Source organism: Geotrypetes seraphini, chromosome 19, assembly GCF_902459505.1.
Source record: "Geotrypetes seraphini chromosome 19, aGeoSer1.1, whole genome shotgun sequence".
Lineage (NCBI taxonomy): Eukaryota > Metazoa > Chordata > Amphibia > Gymnophiona > Dermophiidae > Geotrypetes > Geotrypetes seraphini.
In genome coordinates, this window is record NC_047102.1 from 25,047,323 (window position 1) to 25,069,988 (window position 22,666).

Genomic DNA, 22,666 nt, shown 5'->3' on the forward strand with positions numbered 1-22,666 from the left:
TGCTTTCCTTGACTGGACAGTGCCTTGTGCTAAGCATTTGCAAAAAGAATGCATTGAATGAAGACAGATGCCTGCATGAGGTGAGTTAATGAGATTCCATCAGATGGACTGTGATATGCATGACAGGATGTTGGAACTTTGACCCAAAGTAGGAAAGTGTGTTTGCTAAACAAAAAACTATTATGAATTTCACATATTGTACTTACCCTATATATTTTTTTTTTCATCTGAACTTTTAAATAGTCCAATTGATCAATTAAATGTGGTAATTCATAAAGGCCTCAGTTCTGCATAAGTCCTGAGCAGAGCAAAAGGTGACATAGCTGGACTTCAGCTTTATTGCTCGTGCTGCAAATGAAAACATTCAATTCTGTCCGATGGAGGCTTTACTCCTCGGCAGAATTTTTTTTTGTAGATATCTGATTTAAGCAGAATGGAGACCACTGTGCAACTGTATGACACAACTACCAACACCTCATGTAATGTCTCTGTAATTAGTGTGTAAGAGACACGTAATATCAAACCATTATATTGTGAGTGTGTCAATTATTGCATTTTTTGTCACATCTCACAGGAAACTAAGAATTATGCTGTGGTACAGTAGTAGATCATATAATCTGGTGGGAAAATAGCTATCAACTTTAAAACACACATGCATCTTATACAGGTCATACAAGTTGACTATATTTAATATTTATCAATATGCTGTAATTGTATTGGCAATGGTATAGTTTTCAGTGTGATAATTTATTTTTAAATTACTGTTATCCATAGAATAAGCAGATGATATTCCATGGGTAGAGGTAGATTATGGGGTTTAAAATCACCAGATCACAGCCCCATTAGTTTACATGCTGACTATGGATTCTCATAAAACTGAGATAATCCCACAACTGACCACTAGCCATGGAATATTACAATATATCCCATGGGGACTAGTATTTTGATTTTTTTTTTCCCAAATAGAATTAGTGTGAGATCAGTTTGTACACTGGCTGGGGCTTACTCATATTGCTGGCATGACTTACTCTAAACACAAGGTATTCCCAGTCGTGAGATTGTCACTCATAGGTATGATATTCAAGTCTGGCTACAGTTAACCTTTGAGGAGAGAGTCAGCTCTCCTCAACGCACTCTCTTCAGAAAAGTATAATACCTTTTAAGCTTGTTCAAAAATGTTCCACACTATAAATGCTAAACTCTATATCGTAATATACTGTAGAGTGGGTTGATCTAGCATGCTATTGACTATGGTTTGTTTGTTTTTTTTGACCTACATCTAGGCTTAGCTGCTAGTGAGTTGCTTGTGCTGTGACAGGAATTTAGGCTATGATTCTACTTTGCATTTAAGACATCTGCACAAAATGGGGTTGTCTTATCAATGCTTGTCGGTGTAGTTGTTCCTTTTAACTCTAGGCACATTTCCTTTTTCAAACCAATTGCACAATATCTTCCTCTTAAAACAGCTGCCTGGTAACAGCTGGAACCAAAATATTTGACTTTTCAGAATTCCAACCCCACTCCGTCAGTAATCTATGGAGGGGCTGCAAGCAAGGCTCCTACTGCTACGAAGCATTCTGCTTTCAAGAGCATCCCAAGATGCTTTGTAGTCCACGATCAGAGCTGTGGAATTCTAAATGCTTATCCACCAAAGATGTCATTGATCTTCGGAATCTCCTGAAACATGTATCCCTCTAACCTTTAAAAAGGTAGATCTTGCATACAGAGTGCTCTCATCCTGAATTTGGCAGGTCAGTCTTCCCTGCTCCATATTATTTTGTCCCTGAAACCTAAGTTTCAACTTCACACATATTCAACGTGTGATGTGGGACTGTAATGGATAAATGTGCTACCCATTGCTCTAAGAAAACAGTCAGACTGATTCTTAAATCACTACAAGGGGTGGTTGGTTAAAAGTCAGATGGACATTCCTCTAAGAGGTTTCCTACCTGCTCTGTTAATTTCTAAAATTTCTTCCTGGGCAAGCGGGCATGTGTCGCTCTGAGTACTGTGGTGTGGAGAGTTTACGACAGATTTACAATAATTGGGGGAGCCCAGCTGAGGTGGTCTTGGGATATGCTTCTTTTTTTTCTTTGGTAGCTTCTGCTTAGCCATAGCTAAGGAATAATACATTCCAAAATTGTTCACAATGACAGGGACAGGCATGGCAATGGTCAGCACACCTGCGAGAGCGCAAAGCGCCCCGACCAGCATACCTGACCAAGTCTGAGGATACATGTCTCCGTAGCCCAGGGTGGTCATGGTGACAACGGCCCACCAGAAGCCAATAGGGATATTTTTAAAGTGAGTGTGTTCACTGGCACTAGGATCTTTGGGATTAGCACCTATTCTCTCAGCATAGTAGATCATCGTGGCAAAGATTAAGACGCCCAATGCCAAGAAAATGATGAGCAGCAAGAATTCATTTGTACTGGCACGGAGGGTATGTCCCAAAACCCTCAGACCTACAAAATGACGGGTAAGCTTGAAAATTCGCAGGATTCGCACAAACCGGACGACTCGCAGGAAGCCCAAGACGTCCTTAGCAGCTTTGGAAGACAGGCCACTTAGTCCAACCTCCAGATAGAAAGGCAGAATGGCCACAAAGTCAATGATGTTCAAAGAGTTTTTGACAAATTCCACCTTGTTGGGACAGAAAGTTATCCTCATCAGGAACTCAAATGTAAACCAGACGACACAGACACCTTCAATGTAAGTCAGGAAGGCTTCAGTCTCAGGTTCCCTGTAGATATGCACCTGGGTCTCATTCCCGATGGTCTCAATCTCTGTTTTGTTCACAATAGGGTTAAATCTCTCATGGGTCTCAAGGCAAAAGGTGGTGATGGAGACCAAGATGAAGAAGAGAGATGCAAAAGCCACATACTGCAAAGGAAAAGAAAGAGAGGACGTGTTATACCAAAAACTGACCAAACACATCTCTTATGCTAGTTCTTATAGCAGTGTAAGGTAGTGGTTATAGCAGAAATTGTTTACAAAAGTCCCCAGTTCTTTGCCCTCTATACAAGTGGTTCCCAATCCTGTCTGGAGGACCACCAGCCAGTTGGGTTTTCAGTTTATCCCTAATGAATATGCATGAGAGAGATTTGTATACGTGTCACTTCCATTTTATGTATATCTCTCCCATGCATATTCATTAGGGTTATCCTGAAAACCTGACTGGCTGTTTAGCATGGTCTTCGCACGTCTACCATTTTTATAAGACAATTAAGTTTTTCACTTCACTCTGCATTTTGCATAGACTCAAATATTTTCTGTCTTCACATATTTATGATATTTATCACTTTTTTCACCAACTCATTTTTATTAGTGCCATTTACATCACTGTGTTCTTTATCACATATCTTTCATACTCTTTGCATGTCAGATATTATTCACAGTTTCACATTTTAGCACCACTACTATTCATAACTTACATGCATTCTTAATGTACCCCTCATTATTTATAGGACCCCTGAAGAAGACTTTTTGTCGAAACACGGACCGTTTTGGGTCCTGTATCCCTAGCGGACTAGGTCCTTTAAGGCTCTTATGTGGATGATTTATTTTATGTGGATGGAATTATTTTATGTGGATGATTTCAGTATATCTTTGGAACTTTGACACTTTCAAATAAAGTCCATTTAGGAACATCGTCATTCCACAAAGTTTTTTTTTTTTTTTTGCTGGTCCCCCAGGACAGGGTTGGGAACCACTGCTCTATACCACTCGCATATCGGTCTGACGAGTAGATTTTAAAAATATAGCTATGCCTGGGCAGCCAAATCAGTAGTGTAGTGAAGGGGAGGTGCCTGATATCCCCCAGGCAATTGTGTGTGGGGGGGATCTTTTTAAATGCATTACCCCCACCTCTTCAAGTCTTCTAGTCGTCATTGGCAGTGATCAGAGTCTCCTACCTAATGCTCATGCTGGCTGAGCCTGCCCTCTGATGTAACTTTCTGGTCTCGCAAACAGGAAGTCTGAGGAAGGGCTGGGCCAGGTCAGCGTGAACAGCACGTAGGAAACCCTGCAAGCTGCCAAAGAACACTAGAAAGACTTAAAGAGGCGGGGGGGGGGGAGTGGGGGGGTATGCTAACGCCCTGCCAAGACAGCACTTGGAGCGTTCCACCCATCCCACCCCTTACTATACCACTGATCCAAACTGCAACGATAAAGAAGAAAGGACTATGTAAATAAAATTGCCTGACTATTTCCATAAATTGATTTCCAAAATTTAATACATTTAAACAATGAATACAAGTATCATAAGTGGAGTGGAGTAGCCACCTAGTGGTTAGAGCACTGGGCTGACAATCAGGGAAGCCCCAGTACAAAATCCACTGCTGCTCCTTTTGATCTTGGGCAAGTCATGTAAAAAACCATACACACACAAAAAAAAAAGTCCCCCCAAACTCTCTGTTGCCTCGGGTACAAATTTAGGGACCCTTTTACAAAGCTGCCAGAGAGAGCGGCTCATTGGTTAAAGCCCCAGCCCCAGCACCCTGAGGTTGTGGGTTCAAAGCCACGCTGCTCCTTGTGACCCTGGGCAAGTCACTTAATCCCCCCATTGCCCCAGGTACATTAGATAGATTATGAGCCCACTAGGATAGACAGGGGAAAATGCTTGAGCATCTCAATAAATTCATGTAAACCATTCTGAGTTCCCTGGGGAGAAGGGTATAGAAAACTGAATGAATAAATGAGTCCCCTGAAGAATTCAAAGAGGATCGTAAAGAAAAGCAATGACTAGGATCAAATCCAGTTAAACAATCATAAAATGGCATACCACAGGCCACAGTCAGGCATCCTGGGGTAAGTGCCAAATGATCACTAACCACAAGCTAATAAAATGTTCTAATTTTTTTGAGAGGGCAGGATGGGGTTGGAGATAAGGCATTGCTGTGCTAATCACTCAGGGCTAGATTCACAAACCTGCCCGATTGGGCCCGATCCAGGCAGGTCTGATGAATTCCCTAAACTCAACTATGCAGATGGGGGCATTCGGAGAAATGCCCCCATCTGCCGGCACGGATCACAGGTCTGCAATCCCAACGCATGTGCAGACCATCTGTAGACCTGGCTTTTAAAAACACTTTCACGCGCGCTGACTCTCCTGCTCTCCCCTTCCAAGCCCTGCTCTGCCGCCTTCCCTGCAGTGTGAGCCCACGGATTTAAAGCAAACCCGCGGGCTCGCACTGTAGGGAAGGCAGCAGAGCCAGGGGGAGCAGAGAGGACATGTCAGGTAGGCATTTAGGGCAGGCAGATCAGTGCTGCAGGAGGCGTTCGGGGCTGCAGGAGATTGGGGCTGATGGGGCACAGAGCAGGGCTTCAATAGAGCAGGAGAGTCGGAAAGACGTTTTCGACTGCTCCCCAGCATTCGCTTCTTCAGTTGATCGGCCAGCCCAGTCGGAAGTAAAATTTTGTGTTGTGAATCGCGTCCCTGCCTACTTTGCATGCATTTCCCCTCCTTTGCATGCACGGATTGGAAGCGGATCGCAGGAGAGGTAAGTGAATCAGGCTGGAGGGAAATTTAGTCATAAAGGGATCGCAAACCGATCGATACACGATCGGCTTGCTTTGTGAATCTAGGCCTTAGTGCAGCCAGTGGCATAGTACGGATGAGCGGCGCCCTTCCCATGCCCCCTTCCCCCCTCCTTCTCTTACCCTGTACCTTTTTAACTTCCCCGGCATAAGCAGCATGCCCACGTTGGCGTCTGCTTGCCCTTTGACATCACTTCCTAGACGCAGGTCCCAGAAGTAACATCAGAGAGAGTGCCAATGCCGACACGGGCAGCGACCTCATGCCAGGGAAGTATAAAAGGTATGGAGGAGGGCAAAAGCCTGTGCGCAGCAAGGAATGGGGGAGGGGGAGTGGAATGGAGAGGAGGAGGGGGTGCCATGCCCTTAGGAAGACTGTGCCCGGGGCGGAGTGCCCCCCCCGCAACCCTCTTACTACGCCACTGAAATGATGGAATGATCTTGCTCTTCATTTGAGACAGCTCAGTTCATGTGTGGTTTTTCAGAAAGCTCGAGAAACTTATTTTACAATATATTACTTTAGTAAAACTACTACTATGACTACTATTTATTATTTCTATAGCACTGAAAGGCATACGCAGTGCTGTAAATTTTAACATACAATAGACAGTCCCTGCTCAGAAGAGCTTACAATCTAATTTAGACAGGTCATTTCAGGGTTGGGGAGGTTATAGTGGGTCTAGGTATCTGACAGCAGCAGGGTTGTGGAGATTTAAATAGTAAGGATTGTTATGATTTATAAACTAATTCCCCTTAATTTAGGGTTTATCTTATTGCAGGCCTGCACAACTTCAACCCTCGCCGAGCCAGGTTTTCAGGATTTCCCAAATGAATATGCATACAATGGAAGCAGCGCAGGCAAACAGATCTCATGCAAATTTACTGGGGAAATCCCAAAAACCCGACTGGATTCTGTCCTCTAGGACCGGAGTTGTGTATGGTGATCTGCTCAGAATCTTAGTTGACTGGATGCAGAATAGAAGAACTCTGATTAGATTTGAATTGCCAACCTAGAACACGCTTACTAGAGAACATTAAAATAGTAGCATCATAGATTGCGACAGGTTGGAGCATCTGTGTCTAGAGATTTATTGCTTTCAGGTTGAGCTTTACCTCTAAAGATGTGGAGGGGCATAATCGAAAGGGACGTCTAAGTCCGTTTACGTCCATCTTGCAAGTCGTCCAAAGTTAAAAAGAACTTAAGACACATTTTCGAAAGATACGTCCAACTTTTTTTTTACTTTCGAAAATCGTCTAATTATACGTCCTGCCGATCTGATCGTCCAAGCCACTAAATCGTCCATCTTTATACCACATTTCTGTCCAACTTTCCGTCCAAGTCCAAAATGCCTAGAACAAGCCCTGTTGGACGTGGGAGGGGTCTGCAAAGTGATGGACTGAACACCCAGACATGGCACCTAAATAGTGGGGTACCTTACAGGGCTCTGCTGTGAACTTCAAAAAAAGGGTGCCATGTCTTCTCCTCCCTTCTGCTCCCTCATAGGTCATGATGAGCCCCCCAAACCACCTCAAGAATTTCCTAGACCCACTTATCTACCACCCCAATAGCCCTTATGGCTGCAGGAGCCACTTATATGCCAGTCAAAAAGGGTTTTGGAGGTGTATAGGGCAGTGAACATGTTTAAGTATCAATGCAATGATTACAGGGGCTTATGGGCATGGTCCTCTGACCACGGTCCCGCCCCTACTCTGATGTCAGAGAAGGGGCGGGACCGTGGCAGATGGACAACTCGGGAGGCCTATGGCAACCTGCAAGGATCGCTGAAGTACCCGCGATCCTTTCTGCAGGTTGCTTTGAAGAGGAATCGCGTAAAGGGAGGCGAAAGCCTTGGGATCGGGCCATGAGAAGGGAAGTTCCCGGGCCATGACTCAAAGGCCGGGAGCACCCCCTCATGGCTTGCACCCGGGGCGGATCTCCCCCCCTCCTCCCTTGGTACGCCACTGCAACAACCATTCAACCCGTAGCTTACAATCAGGAACCTCTGGTGATTTCAAACCAACTCGATGGCACTTAACAAGAACTTTCAAACGCATATAGGGCAACCCAGTTGAATTTAGCAGAGGACTAGTACAAAGGATGGGAGAGCCTGAATTCAGTGCTCTATGACTAAGGTTGCCAGATTTCCTCTTTGAAAAAGAGGATGCCTGGCCCTGCCCCATTCTGCCTCCAGCTCCGCCCCATTCCTCTTCCAGCCCCGCCCCCCCATAAACCTCCCCGAGCCCGAAGGCTGCATTTGAAATGACATCACACACATGCACACGTGCATATGACATCAAGGTGACGGCCGTGCATGCGCAAAGGCTTCCAGATACGTCCTCCAAGCTCAGGATTTCCAAAACCCGGACCAACTGCCGGGTTTTGGAAATCCCTCCGGGTGCCCGGATAGTCCTCTGAAAAGAGGACATATCTGAGTTTTCCTGGATATATGGTAACCCTATCTATGACTTTTCACACTCAGAATTCAATTTTGTTTTCTTGGCATCACTAGAGTAACCATATTGACACAAAAAAGGTACATACCGAGAAAATTAACAGCATGCTGTGATTTCATAGAAGGTAAAAATAGCTCTTACTAAAACATATAAAAAAGAGTTGTCCTTTGTCCATCCTCAAAATGTCATATCTGTGATGCTATATCAGATTGTACCTTTTGCAGATTTTTCCCTGGGGTCTACTTAAAAAAAACTGAGAAAAAAAATAAAAATTCCTGTTAATTCTTGATCCAAGATAAGATATCCTTTCTCTGGGGATCTGCGACCTATGTATCAAATTAGAATCCTCTTTTAAGATACAGTGGTGCCTCGCATAACGGACGCCTCGTACAGTGAACGCTGCGCATAACGAACTTTTTGTCTTGCTCCCTATAACGAACTTCGTTTCACACAACGAAGTCGCCCGAGGGGCCCGGGGGGGGGGCGGAACTACTCTCGCCGAAGCCGGGAACAGCAGCACCCTCCTGTCTGAATGCAGTGTTCCATCATCTCCCTCCACCTTACCTTAGATGCCGAGTTTTCCGGCTTTCTTTTTCGGCCAGCCACACACTTTCAAAGAGCAGCACATGCGCGCATGCTCTGTTGTTCAATCTTCTCCTCTGACGCAACCGGAAACCGGAAGTTGCAGGAGAGGAGAACATTGATCAACTCCAGCAGCTGCGCGTGCACAGCTTTTTGAAAGCGTGCGGCTGGGTGAAAAAGAAAGCTGGCAAACTCTGCATATAAGGTGAGGTGGAGGGAGGGAAATGTAGGGCTGCAGAACGAATTATTTTCTTTTATATGTATTCTTATGGGAAAACGCGTTTCACACAACGAACGTTTCACATAACAAACTTGCTCCTGGAACGGATTAAGTTCGTTGTGTGAGGCACCACTGTATTTATATCTTCCCTTTAAGCCTGTTGTTGTTTTTTTAACTTCTCCCAAGCATTCTCCAGTGCTGATTAGACCCCTCTTTGTACAATTTTCAGGGAAAGGTGTGGCTCACTGTTAGAGCTCCTGCCTCTGCACCTAGAGGTCATGAGATCAATTCCTAGTGCTGCTCCATGGAACTCTGGGAAAGACACTTAATCTTCCAGTGCCCACTGCTTTGAATGTCAGCTTTGAAATGCCAAAGCCACAAAAAGGCAGTATACAAGGTCCTTTTCTTGATGATCTCACTGTTGGATAATTACAGCACTAGTCTCTCTTCCTTGCCTGTCACATTTCCCATTTTTAAGTACATGATGATAACCTAAGCCTGATTCTTCCTGCTTTGCTCTTTACTTCTCACCCACTCCCAGTCTATTTATCCCCCTTTTAAATTATAATTATTGCAACTCCATTAGCTCTTTCTTAATTATATCAAATAAACATGAAGTATGAACTATTAGAGAACTAGACTGTGAGTGAGCCCACTAGGGACAGACAGGCACTGTTTAAGGGATTGGGGGTGGGACTGGGGCGTAATGAGGTGTGGCTGGGGGGCGGGTCTAGAGGTCCAGATTTTCCAAACAGAAAATTTGGTAACCCTAAGCTGCTTAACCATTGGACCAGCCTTTACCCTCACCTGGTCTACAGATTTAGCCTTTTCTCTCCCCCCTTCAGTCCAGCCACCCCTTTTCTCTTCTCTACCTGTGGGCTTGGCACATTTCCTTCATGTTTCTCACTCCCCTGCCATATTGTAAAGTTTGGTAGTCGTCAGCAGGAGCAGCAGAATGTCAGCTTGCCTAGGGCCAGCTAGCTCATGAGAGGGAGAGATGCCGAACCCCATAGGGGGAGAGGAGGGAAGGAGCATGGGAGGTGATGCTATGGAGGTGGGGAGCACCACCAAAGCAAGTAGGATCAGGGTGACACTATCTCTTCAGCTGGTCCTGGGCACAGAAAAGGTACCTGCATATAATGTGTATAGTGCTGTGTATGTCTACCGTATTTCCCCGCATTTAGGCTGCCCCAGTGTGTAGGCCGCAAAAAATGCCTATACATGTTTAAAAACTCTTAGATAAGCCACCCCATTTTACAAGCCACGGCTTATCTAAGAGTTTTAAAACCACATGGCGGTGGCCTATACATCCCTCCTCCCCTGTATACATCTCCCCCCTCCCCGTAAATACCCTACCTCTGCCTTAAAAGATTCCTCGAACGAACCTTCTCTTTCCAAGCGGCCAAACTAAACTCATGGCTCGCCCAAATCATACTTGACAGCTATTCATACCTCCCCTTCAGAAAAAAGCTCAAAACTCTACTTTTTAACGGACCAAATCCCTAACGCTCCCCTCTTCCGCCGTAACGTTACCCCCTCTCCACCTTAGAAAACTGATGAAACCCCTCCTTTGCAACAGACCTATCCCTTAGCCCCCCCTTCCCCCATCTAAACCCTCCTCTCCCCTCTCCCCCCCCTTACTTTCCCACCCCCCCCTCCAAGTTGGTTGCCCCCCCCCCTGTTTCCATCTAATATGCTCTTATCTAATTTCCTCTCTTAAACTCTATTGTATCCTACTGCAGCACTCTGTATGTATCCCGTATTGTATCCTACTGCAGCACACTGTATGTATCCCGTATTTAGCCCTTCCCCCTCCTAAATCGTTTATGTAAACGAGTTCGTCCCCACGATTGCCTTGTTATGTTCTTCTTTTTTCGAATCGCACTGTATGTAATTCATCTACCTGTTGTGAACCGCCTTGAACTCCCTGGGTATGGCGGTATACAAAATAAAATATTATTATTATTATTATTATTATTATTATTATTACTGCCTCCTGCCTCCTGCAATGTCGCGGCTGCAGTGCAAGGCAGGAGCGATCTTTTCAGTGTCCAGCCCGCCCCGCACTGCTTCCTCAATGCCTGCGTCAGTTCTTGCGGGACTCACGAGTCCCATGAGAACTGATGCAGGCATTGAGGAAGCAACATGGGGCCGCCTGGACACTGAAAAGATCGCTCCTGCCCTGCACCGCGGCCGCGACATGGCAGGAGGCCAGCAAGGAAGCTTCATTATTTAAAAAGGTACGGGGGGTGGATCTACTAATGGGGTGGCTTATCTACGATGTTGTTAGATAGGCCACCCCATATAAGGAAGCTGCACCCACTTTTAGACTGCAAAACCCATATATAGGCTGCGGCCTACATATGGGGAAATATGGTAGTAGCGCTATAGAAATAGTAACTGGAAGTACAAGCAGGAATTGGAAATTAAAAATGGTCAGATAATTGTCATTTTGAACTTATTATAAATTAAAATCACAATTCTGGGATATATTTATCTCAATATTCCATGTTAGCCAGAAACAAAGAAAGTGCTCAAATTGCATTAAAGTCATTTTATTTCTGGAGGGAAAGTGCTATGTACAGCTTTTAGAGCCAGCTGTGGCTGTAACAGCTCCGATGCTCATGTTACCACCACGGCCGGTGCTAAAACATAACATAGCATAAAAGTTTGGTTCTATCCCACAGTACCGTGAAGTTCTTTGTGGTTTACAAAAGTAAAAAATTACCCTTATTTGTTTATTTTTAAAATGTCTAGACCGTTTTTTTCCAAAACGGTTTATGAAAGTTACATACATAAAATATTATAAAATTCAGAAAATGATAAGAACAAAAATAGACAGAGGTTCAATCTTTACATAAGGTCAATTGCTCAAAGAAATGCGTCTACAAATAGTTGTGCTTTTAGCATTTTCCTAAATGAGTTCCTGTCTCTACTTTTTCGAATTTGACCAACAAGGCTCTTCCACAACTAAACTGCACATGTAAAAGTCATCTAAATATGGCTGTAGTGTTGTTTTGTTCTACCAGTCCCAAATGGTGATATAAGCAATTAAGGTATGGACTAGTACAGGCTATTTTACGTATCATTCATGAGTGTGCCTCAGCCCCACCACTCCGCCGCTGTACTATCTTATGACTGCGTGGAGATTTAAGTGGCACTTCATCACTGGCTGCTCATGTTTTTGGTTTATATAATATTTCATGCGTTTTTATAAAAGAATGTTGTCTCTATTATAGAAATAGTGTGAATACTTAGCTTATCAGCCAACGTCTGGGAGTCTAACCCGACATGTTTCGCGCCTACCGGCGCTGTATCAAGGGTCTCCCTAAACATCATAAAAAAGAACAGTTACCATCAAATACTGTGTAGCTGCCCCTCTTAATCCTTCTTAATGTTATGCAATTAAAGAATAAGGGCTTACCGAGAACGCGCTTGTCACCCGACTCATAGTACTGTTAGCCTCACAGTACTATGAGTCGGATGAGAAGCGCGTTCTCGGTAAGCACTTATTCTTTAATTGCATAACATTAAGAAGGATTAAGAGGGGCAGCTACACAGTACTTGATGGTAACTGTTCTTTTTTATGATGTTTAGGGAGACCCTTGAAACATGTCGGGTTAGACTCCCAGACGTTGGCTGATAAGCTAAGTATTCACACTATTTCTATAATAGAGACAACATTCTTTTATAAAAACGCATGAAATATTATATAAACCAAAAACATGAGCAGCCAGTGATGAAGTGCCACTTAAATCTCCACGCAGTCATAAGATAGTACAGCGGCGGAGTGGTGGGGCTGAGGCACACTCATGAATGATATGTAAAATGGCCTGTACTAGTCCATACCTTAATTGCATGTAAAAGTCATGGCATTTGTTTCCATATATTTAGGATTAGTCTTCGTTTTCAGCAATGCTGAACTTTCAGAGCACAATGATCTTAATAGTTGATACTCAGACATCAAACTCTTAAAGAATTCAGGGATTGTACCATATTAAAATTGGTGACATAACACGATTGCTTTGTATTAATTTCTAAATACAACTGGAAGTCAATGCAGTTGTCAGAGATATGGAGTAATATGCTCATATCTTGATGTCCCAGTTATCAATATAGCCACGGCACACTGAACCACCTGCAGTGCCCTGCACCTGGTCTTAGTTATTCCCAGGTACAGGACATTACAGTAGTCCAGCTGCGACAAAATCATTGCATGTACAATGGCATGAAAGTCAGATGGGGGCAGCATTGGTTTTAAACGATACAATAAATGGATCTGTGCAAAACATACTTGAACTGTCTTTACCACTTGACAACCCATTGTAAGTCCTGGATCCAGTTTAACTCCCAAGAATATCACTGACTCCCTCACCGGTAATATTTTAATTACCTAAATATCTAGTAAATAGATATGTTTTCAAATGTCTCCTGAACAACTGATTAGTACTAGAAGTTGCAATTAAAAGATTTAAATCCTTATCCCAAGATGCTGCTTGACAGGACAGAAGACGATGATGGCATCTTGAATTTACACCCTTTGGCAGATGGAAAAGTGAATAATACATGTGAACATCTTGTGTGTTTAATATTAGCAAATGTGAACAAATCCACAAGATAATTAAGTGTAAGACTGAACACTTTATAACAAATGCAACCAAACTTGAACTGCACCTGGGCCTCTATTGGCAGCCAATGCAATTCACAAAAAAAGGGAGTAGGGATCCAAGATGGCCACTGGCTATACAAACTGAGCAACATGCCCCAGAGGACTGCTTCTATTATTCATTTTTTCTCTCATTCAATAGCAATTGCTTACTTGGAATGCTGAAGAGAAGAGGCCGGAGTGCTGCTGGTGCTTCGCGGCGTCCTGGAGCAGCTGCCTTTGGCAAAATAGAGGAGCTTCTGTGGCGAATGAAGAGTACCTTGGTAGTGTTGGAGACCAGCCCACTGGAGAAGCTCGGAAGAGGCGGGACCGAAGCAAGTATCCTTGGGCTTGAAACTACTCTGAGTCCCGACGCAAGAGCGCCACCTCCGCCTCCTCAGGTTACCAGCTCCCCACAGGTTGAGGAACCCACGGAAGGCATGTTGTTCCTCTCACCAGAGGCAAAGGAGGTAATATCGGGGAGCATGGAAATGGGCTGTCCTCAACAACAGGAAAGCCCAAATTTGGAGACTGAAGATTTGCCATCTAAGGGGAATGGACGAACCCAGAAGGAGGACTGACAGGAAAATCAACAGGACGGTGAGCGTTTTTTCACAATGCAGCAACAAATTCTTATAACTAAACCCCCCGGAGTGACACTAGAATCTATATATGGGATCTTGTGGCTAACTTAGGTAAGTCTATAAATCCCCAACTTCAATATTTAGAAGGGAAACTTAATGAACACAGACAAAAGATAAAGAATTTAAAGTTGGATATAAGTGCCTCTAAATCCTTTACTGAGAATACTGAACAGGATTTAAGATTTGTTAAACAAGTTCAGGAGACTTTAATGAAGGCTAATACGAATCTCAGAAGGAAAATAGAAATATTAGAGAATAACTTCCGAAGCAATAATCTGAGACTGATTAACTTTCCCAGGGTTACTATGGTTGGGGTACTCAGTTGATATTTGTTAGACTTAGGGGGTACTTAGCTTGAAGTAGTTGAAAAACACTGCTGTAGGCAATCACCTGGCGCCAGTGCCTCTCCTTCTCTCTGGCCCTCTTCCCTGCTGGCACACCCTACTGGCGTCTCAAGGCCCATCTGGAAGGCCTCTCTGCACATGCACGGACGTCGACGTGATGATGTCACGCATATGTGTGATGTCATCACGGCGACGTCCACACACTTCTGGGTGCCTCAAGCCATGGCCACTACCTTTAGTGTGCCCTGGCTTGAGAAAGTTTGAGAGACACTGGTCTATTAGATAGTGTTTACACTGGGTTTGATAGAGGTGACAGTTTTGTTTTAGTGTCTTTAGACATATCATCTGCATTTGATACAGTTAATCTTATTTTATTGCATAGACCAAGCAAAATTGGGATTACTGGCACAACGTTCAGTTGGTTTCAGTCTTTTTTGGATGGTCATTATTGTTGTGTGTTGGATGGGAAAATTATTTTGGAGTATTTGTTAATGAAACATGTTGTTTCTCAGGGTTCATCTCTTTCTGCAACATTATTTAATATTTTTCTTATGCCGCTTTGCAAAGTGTTGAAATCTCTGGGAATTGAATATTCAGTTTGTATTTAAGTCATGCTGAAACGCTAGATTTCTTGAATTTCTCTTTAGATAAGATTAATAATTGGCGTTATGATAATCGTCTCAAACTGAATGTGGAGAAGACAAAAATGATTTTGCTTTTGAGTCATGCCATCCGTGATTTTCCAACACTGGTTACATTTAAGGTAGCGACGATTTCATTTGTAAAAACACAAAACTTTAAAAATATATTTATAAACTTCTTTGAAGATGAAAGAGCGTGCTTCTTTTATTGTTAAAAAAAATCCTTTTTAAGCTGAGGCTTTTGCGCCCTTTGAAGTCAGTGTTAACCAGTTCTAATTTTTGATTGGTTATTTAAAGTCTGATTTTACCACATTTTGACTATTGTAATTCCTTGCTAATGGGTGTTCCTAAGAAATATTTGAGATCTTTACAGGTTGCTCACAATCTGTGGCAAGGTTAATTAATGGAACTTCTAGATTTGAACACATCACTCCTGTTTTTAAAGAATTGCACTGGTTGCCAATTGAGTATCATATTCATTATAAATTAGAGCTACATTTCCTCCTCTGTTTTCGCGGTGGTTCGGGGCAGAGCCGGCCCGCAAATATGAAAAAAACGCGAATAATATTTGGGCCGGTTCTGCCTCTAACCCCCGCTTCCCCCGGCTATTTTAAGCCCTGAAAGTCCCCCCTTAAGCCTTACCTGTGGTCTAGCGGGTTTTCAGGCAGGAGTGATCTTCCCACGCTCCTGCCCAGTGCAGATCGCTCACAGAAAATGGCTGCCTTGAGCTCCTGTAGTCTCTTGAGCCATTTCCTGTGAGTGATCTGCATGGGGCAGGAGCGTGGGAAGATCGCTCCTGCTCCGAAAACCCGCTAGACCACCAGGTAAGGCTTGAGAAGGGGATTACAGGGCTTAAAATAGCCCAAAAAACGAAAGTGATTTTTTTCGTTTAAAACCGCAAATAAGCGAATCCGTAGATACGGAATTCACAAATACGGAGGGGGAAGTGTACCGTACTTGTTTTTAAAACATTCATTGGCAGGAAATCTCCAGTTTTGTTAGAATCCCTTTGCATTTAATCGACCAGCACGGAACTTACGCTCCTTGAACAGTAATGCCCTGGTGGTCCCATCTGTTCGTGTAATTCACCGCGAGGAACATAGGAAATCTATATTCTATGTGCGTGGACCGCAGTTATGGAACCAATTATCTGAGGAACTGTGAGGGCTTGGTGATGATGACTGTTTCAAGATTTTGTTGAAAACATTTTTGTTTAGGGAGGTATATTAATGCTGATTTCCTATGTATATATTTTTTATTAAGTAGTTGCTGTTTTACCCAACCCCTTTTACAAAACCGTAGAACGTTTTTTAGTACTGGCTGATGCGTCAGAGCTGTTACCACCATGCCCGGTGCTAAAAATTATGCAATGGTTTTGTAAAGGGGGGGGATGTATTTGTTTGTTATAAATTATGTATGTTTGTTGGAATCCACCTAGAAATGTTGATACAGCAGAATATAATTTTGATGGGTTCTCTGTTTCTTCAGTATTCAGTGTGTGTGTGTGAGGGAGGGGAAGATGAATTCATGTACTGTATTTGATTTTAATTAAAATAATGTACTGAGGAAATGTTGTGAAGAGAGTCTTGTGATGAACAAGACTATGTTTTCACCAACTCATATACCCAGAAATTCAATGCCAGAACCTTGACATGACCTGGCATTGAATTTATGGGAATAACGCCAATGGCCTAATCTGGACACCATCATTTAGTATCCAGGTTGTATTTGTCTGCTAACAGTTATCCAGGTGCTGTTCAATATTTAGACAGGTGCCCGGATAATTAAATTTATCCAGGAGTATACCAGTTAGTGGAGTGAAAATTGGTACGGGCCGTATAAGTGCAAATGCTCTTATTCACAGTTTATATCAAGATTCTGGCACATCATCCCCACATCCATTAGATCGCTAGACAATCTATGGAACTTCAGGAAGGCCGTAAAAACCTTCCTCTTCACAAATCCAGCTCCTTAATGTCCAACACTACTCACGAGTTCCATAATGACCGATGCTACTCACGGGACCTAAACTGCCAGCCACCAATTATGTACTCGCTCAAAACAATAAGGGCTCCTTTTACTAAGCTGCACTAGCGGTTTTAGCACGCGCACTAGACGCTAATGCCACCATTGAGCTGGTGTTAGTTTTCACGTGTAGCGCGGGGGGCAGCGCGCACTAAAAATGCTAGCGCACCTTAGTAGAAACAGGACTAAGTAAGAGGAAAAAAAATGAAGATCAGTGACCTAGAGGTCTGCACGGGAATGGGGATCTTGGGAATCCCACGGGTCCCGTGGGAATCCCACCCTAATCCATGGGACTCCCACGGGGACCTCCCTCTGGCCCACGGGACTCTCACGGGGACCCCCCTGTAGCCAACGGGACTCCCACAGGGATGGAAGGCTTTGGAAGCAGGGTTCATCCATATAATATAATGGACACGTCAGCCTTAGTAAAAGAGGGGGTTTATAAGTTAATTACCTGAACAGAAAACAAAAAAAAGGGTTCCACCAAAGAGATTCCACAAGGAAAACAGCAAAAGAAACTGTGGAATTGATGAACCTGTCAGAAGTAATTGCTGCTTTTTATGGGGACAGGCGGGAATGGAGGTAATTCCTTGTGGGAATGGGTGGGGACGGAGAGGATCCTGACGGGGACGGTGGGGATGGGTGGAATTTCTGTCCCCGTGCAACTCTTTACAATGACCAAAAGAGTGACCCTCAGGGAATTATAGGGAGTTTAACATCTTACTATGAAGTTTATGTGGAAGGGACTGTAGATAGTCCCATATGTCCAAGAATTTTTTCTTACATTTGGTTGTACCCTTGGCGTCCAATGCTTCCCAACTCATCAGTTCTTGGATACTAATTCTCCATCCCCAAAACGAGGGAGCCTGGTCAGACGTCTACTCCCTCAGGATGACTTTGTGCCCCAAAATGCTTAACTTCCGCACCCAAAGACCGGGTCCCTGCCCCCCCCCCCCAATTCCACTAGAACCCATCAAGCTCAATAAAAGTACCTCAGGAAAGACTGCCAATTTTCAGCCCAGAACCCTGGATAGATAGGCTCCCACCCTCTTCCAAAAAGCCTGTATAAGAGGACATGCCCACAAGGCATGAAGGAAGTCTGCAGCCTCTAGGTTACATTTGTTAGAAAATCCCTTTTAATTAATAAGCTGATTGTGGCACATTCCATTTACTTTTATTTCATATTTTTTTTTCCTGACCAATAGCGAATGGTGTTAATAATGTTTCCTAACTGGGTTTATTTAAGTGGGGAGTGATGTATCTTGGCGATAAATGGTCTTTCGCCAAGATACATCACTCCCCACTTAAATCTTCACTGCACCAACAAGAAATCCCGCAGAATTCAGCTGTTCGCATACCCTTCGCCAAAGCTTTGTCAACTCAAAAGATTCCTTGATAAAACCCTCGCCTTCCAAGCAGCCAAGATGAACCCATGGCTAGCCCAAATGATACTCGAGGCCCCCACCTACCTCGACTTCAGAAAATCACTCAAAACCCACCTTTTCAGCAAACAAAACCCTTAACTGACCCTTCAGATAATCTCAAGGCCCCCTACCCGACTCTTCTCCTTCACGATAGCTCCTATCTCCCCCTGCTTCTCCTTCCCACTTCCTTCAAGTCTGACCAAATCTGTTGTAAATCCGATTAATTTGTGGTAATTCTGCCCTCTTCATCTACGAAGTTGGCTAAACTTGTTGTAAATTTCCCTTTTCATCTGCCAAGTTTTGGCTACAGTTGTTGTAAATCCTATAAATTTGTTGTAAATCTACAAGTCTATGCGGATCCTAATCTAATTTAATGTAAACCGCCTAGAACTCGCTGGGTATGGCGGTATATAAGAATAAAATTATTATTATTATTATTATTATTATTATTTAGCTTGAACTGAATGAGTAGAAGTCAATAGGCTTGATTTCACAAAAGCAGCAAATCCAAGAGAGAGAGAAAACACCTACAGGAATGCACAGGACACCTGTCTACTTCTGCAGGATGAACTTAATATGTCTTAATATGTCAAAAGGAAAAGAAACGACTACAAATAATACAAAACACCGCAGTTAAAATTATTCATAACGGAAAAAAATTTGATCATGTCACTCCTTTCCTTATTGATTCACACTGGCTGCCTATCAACCAACGTATAATTTACAAAACTTCCCTATTAGTATTTAGAACATTAACTACGCATGAACCACAATTCATAGATAGGTTACTTATTCCCTACAATGCAATACGATCCCTCCGTTCTTCATCGCAAGGACAATTAATGATTCCATCCTTGAAGATAATTGGCACCAGACGATTAGACATATTTTCTGTAATGGCCCCCCAAACTTGGAATAATTTACCACTATATATAAGAGAAGCTAAAGATCTTAATAAATTCAAAACCATCTTAAAAACTTTTTTATTTAAAGACGCTTTTAACGTTTAAAAACGCATTAAATTTAATGTTCTATTTTTAAATTACTTTTTACATTCCCTTTCCGCTTGTTTTTTCCTGCCCCCTCTTTTTCTTTTTTTAGATTAAAGATTGTAACTATTCCCCCCCGTCTTCTTTCCTTCCTAATGTATCATGTCAGTCTGTTTTGTCTGTTTGTATCAGAACCTAACTTATTGTTGTACTTCTAAAATTCTATTTATTTTAAATATTGTTCATCGCTTAGCGTGTAATAAGCGATCAATCAAATGCTAATAAACTTGGAAACTTGGCATTTTAAATATATTGCACGTTAACTTTCATTCACACCAAGACCGATCAATATGAGGTCTCCATAACAGTTTGCTAATTTCTCTGATGCAGGGAGTTAATTTAAGCACAGGTCAGTGTGTTTCCCTTAGTATCTTTTTTTAGAACTGCCATCTCCGGATCAGACCCATGGTCCATCGAGTCCGGCGATCCGCACACGTAGAGGCCCAGTCAGGTATACACCTGATGTAGTTTTAGTCACCCATATCCCTCTATGCCTTTCGTAAGGAGATGTGCATCTAATTTGCCTTTGAATCCTAGCACAGTGGATTCCTTAATAACCTCCTTTGGGAGAGCATTCCAGGCGTCTACCACTCGCTGCGTAAAACAGAACTTCCTGACATTTGTCCTGGACTTGTCCCCCCTTAGCTTCAAACCATGTCCTCTTGTCCGTGTCACGTTGGACAATGTAAATAATTTATTTTCCTGCTCTATTTTATCGATGCCTTTCAGCATTTTGAACGTCTCGATCATGTCCCCTCGCAGCCTTCTCTCTTATAGTAGATTATTCCAAACATTTCTTTCTTCAGGAACACTACCGCATGTCTTTCTCTGTGTTATTCAACCATTTTTTCATCTCTCTTCTTAAATAGGCTGTTGATGATATTCTGCTGTGACCAGGCTGTGGCATTTATATGTAAATCATTTTTATTAACCAAAATTGCACAGCGATAGAATTAAAGCAAATTACAGACATAATATGTATTTATTTATTCATTCAGTTTTCTATACTTTTCTCCCAGGGGAGCTCAGAACAGTTTACATGAATTTATTCAGGTACACAAGCATTTTTCCATGATGGGCTCACAAACTATCTAATGTGCCTGGGACAATGGGGGATTAAGTGACTTGCCCAGCGTCACAAGAAGCAGTATGCTGAGGCTGTAGCTTTAACCACTACATAATACATGGCGCAATCCTGCTCACCACCTCCCCTAAACTTCCCGCCCCCACCCCTAACCACTAACAACCCCCACATAGAGTGCAGAGAAGACCACTAAATCAGATATTCAACAACAACAAAAAACCCTCCGAATTCTTGGGAGTAAGAGTCCCAAAAAGCCCGCCAAGTCTGACGAAAAGTCCTCCGCTTTGCAAAGATCTGAGGGTCTGCTCCACTTTAACCCTTTCAGGACCATAAGGATCGTAGGCCAATTTTTGTGGTTTTGACGACATTTTTATGGTAAAAAGGGCTTGCAGATGCCAAAAAATTTATTTTTTTTGTGAAATATTATTTTTTTTTAAAAAAAATCAAACTTCTGGCTTATGGACAGTGTGGCAAGTGAATCTTCTCGTCAATCTGGCAACGACGCTAATGAATGAATGTCGGAACCAGTTTGTTTACATAAAGGCAGTATCATATGGAATCCGTACATATCAAATTTAGAACTGTAGACTATCCCAATCAAAATTTATAGGATTTTAAAGTTATGGGACAAATATGTCCCTTGGTCCTGAAAGGGTTAAGAAGAGCCATCATCTACATAAGACATTGTTGTACATTAGGTGGTCTCTGTCAGCCATCCACTAGAGCAGAATCACTTTCTTACCCATCAGGATCACCTTTCTAAGAAAAGAGCGATGGCTGTGGCATTTAAGTTGGTGGACTATGGAGTGCTTAGCTACCCAAAGCGTCCGCCATGCCGTCATTATATCAATGGTCAGAACTGAAGGAAATGCTCCTTTTCTGGAGCTTCTGGCAGCCAAATGCAACATACAGAAAAATCGTTTCTGGCCAGCCGTCAAACAAAACAGCTCTGGGAGTCCAGGTTACACATAAGTCTTTAAGCAAAACAGTTTAGCTCTTGGCTGTCAAACAAGTTTCAACAAAAGGATATGGTTCTTGGCCATATATCTTCTTAAACAACCAGCGGGGATCTTAGGGTTTGATAAGTCTTTAAACAAAAGGTCTGGGTCATGGCCATAAGAAGGTCATTATTTAAAAAAATGGTTCATTGGAGTTTGCGGAAAGATATTATTAATTCTTGAATTTTAATTTTTTTATTACTGTTTTCCAAACATAAGCCAAGTAAACATGTACTGAAAAGCTGGAAAAAGGAGAAGAAAAATATAAATACTAAGAATAAGGGAAATTCAATAATCAACTCAAATCCACCATATGAGGAAGCCAATACTTCAAGAGGTAATTAAAAGGAAAATACAGTGTTAAGCACCTTATGCAGGTTTTACTGAGTGGTAAACAGTCCTGGAGACTTGCATTTAAGAGACAGTCGCTAAAGTAAAAATCCCCAAGTTAGCTGCCCAGTGTGATAATGGACAAGATCCTGGTGTGACATGGGTTAGTGGAGGCAGGGCTGGTGTTAGATATGCTAGGGACCAGGACAGAAATTAATTAGGGCTCCCCCCCAATTCCTCTCCTACCTCACTGATTTCCCCACCCACCAAATGCCCTCGTATCCAGCATCTCTCCCTTCCTCCCAGGTCTACCAAATGATCTCTCATCCAGCATCCCTCCCTTCATTTATAAATCAGCTGCTCCAGGGCCCCCCCCCCATGGGCTGGGATGTTCTTCCCTTCTCCCTACCCCATTCCAAAGCCCCCCTCACCTTTTAAAATGCAAAGGGGTCGCTGGCATGGCAGCGATTCTCTAGAGGTACTTGCGGCTTCCTTAGTGCTGTTCCCCTGCCACGGTCTGCCCCAGTCTGAAGCAACTTCCTATTTCCGCTTGGGCAGACCGCGGCAGGGGAACAGCGCCGAGGAAGCCATGAGCAGCTCTAGAGAACTTCTGCCACGCCAGCGACCCCTTTGCATTTAAAATAGGGCAGGGAAAAGGGAAGAACTTCCTAGCCCATGGGGCCCCCTGAAG

General features: G+C 43.1%; 1 protein-coding gene across 4 annotated transcripts in view; it reads right to left on the reverse strand.

Moving 5' to 3' along the window:
- The window catches only part of KCNC1 (potassium voltage-gated channel subfamily C member 1), a 229,017-nt gene that overhangs the window by 56,953 nt on the left and 149,398 nt on the right, over window positions 1–22,666 (reverse strand). For 3 of the 4 annotated variants that reach the window (XM_033927951.1, XM_033927953.1, XM_033927952.1), the window contains exon 2: window positions 1,950–2,883. In XM_033927951.1, coding sequence (XP_033783842.1) covers window positions 1,950–2,883 — 934 coding nt within the window. The remainder of the gene's footprint in view (window positions 1–1,949; window positions 2,884–22,666) is intronic. The other variant, XM_033927949.1, reaches the window with a different exon arrangement.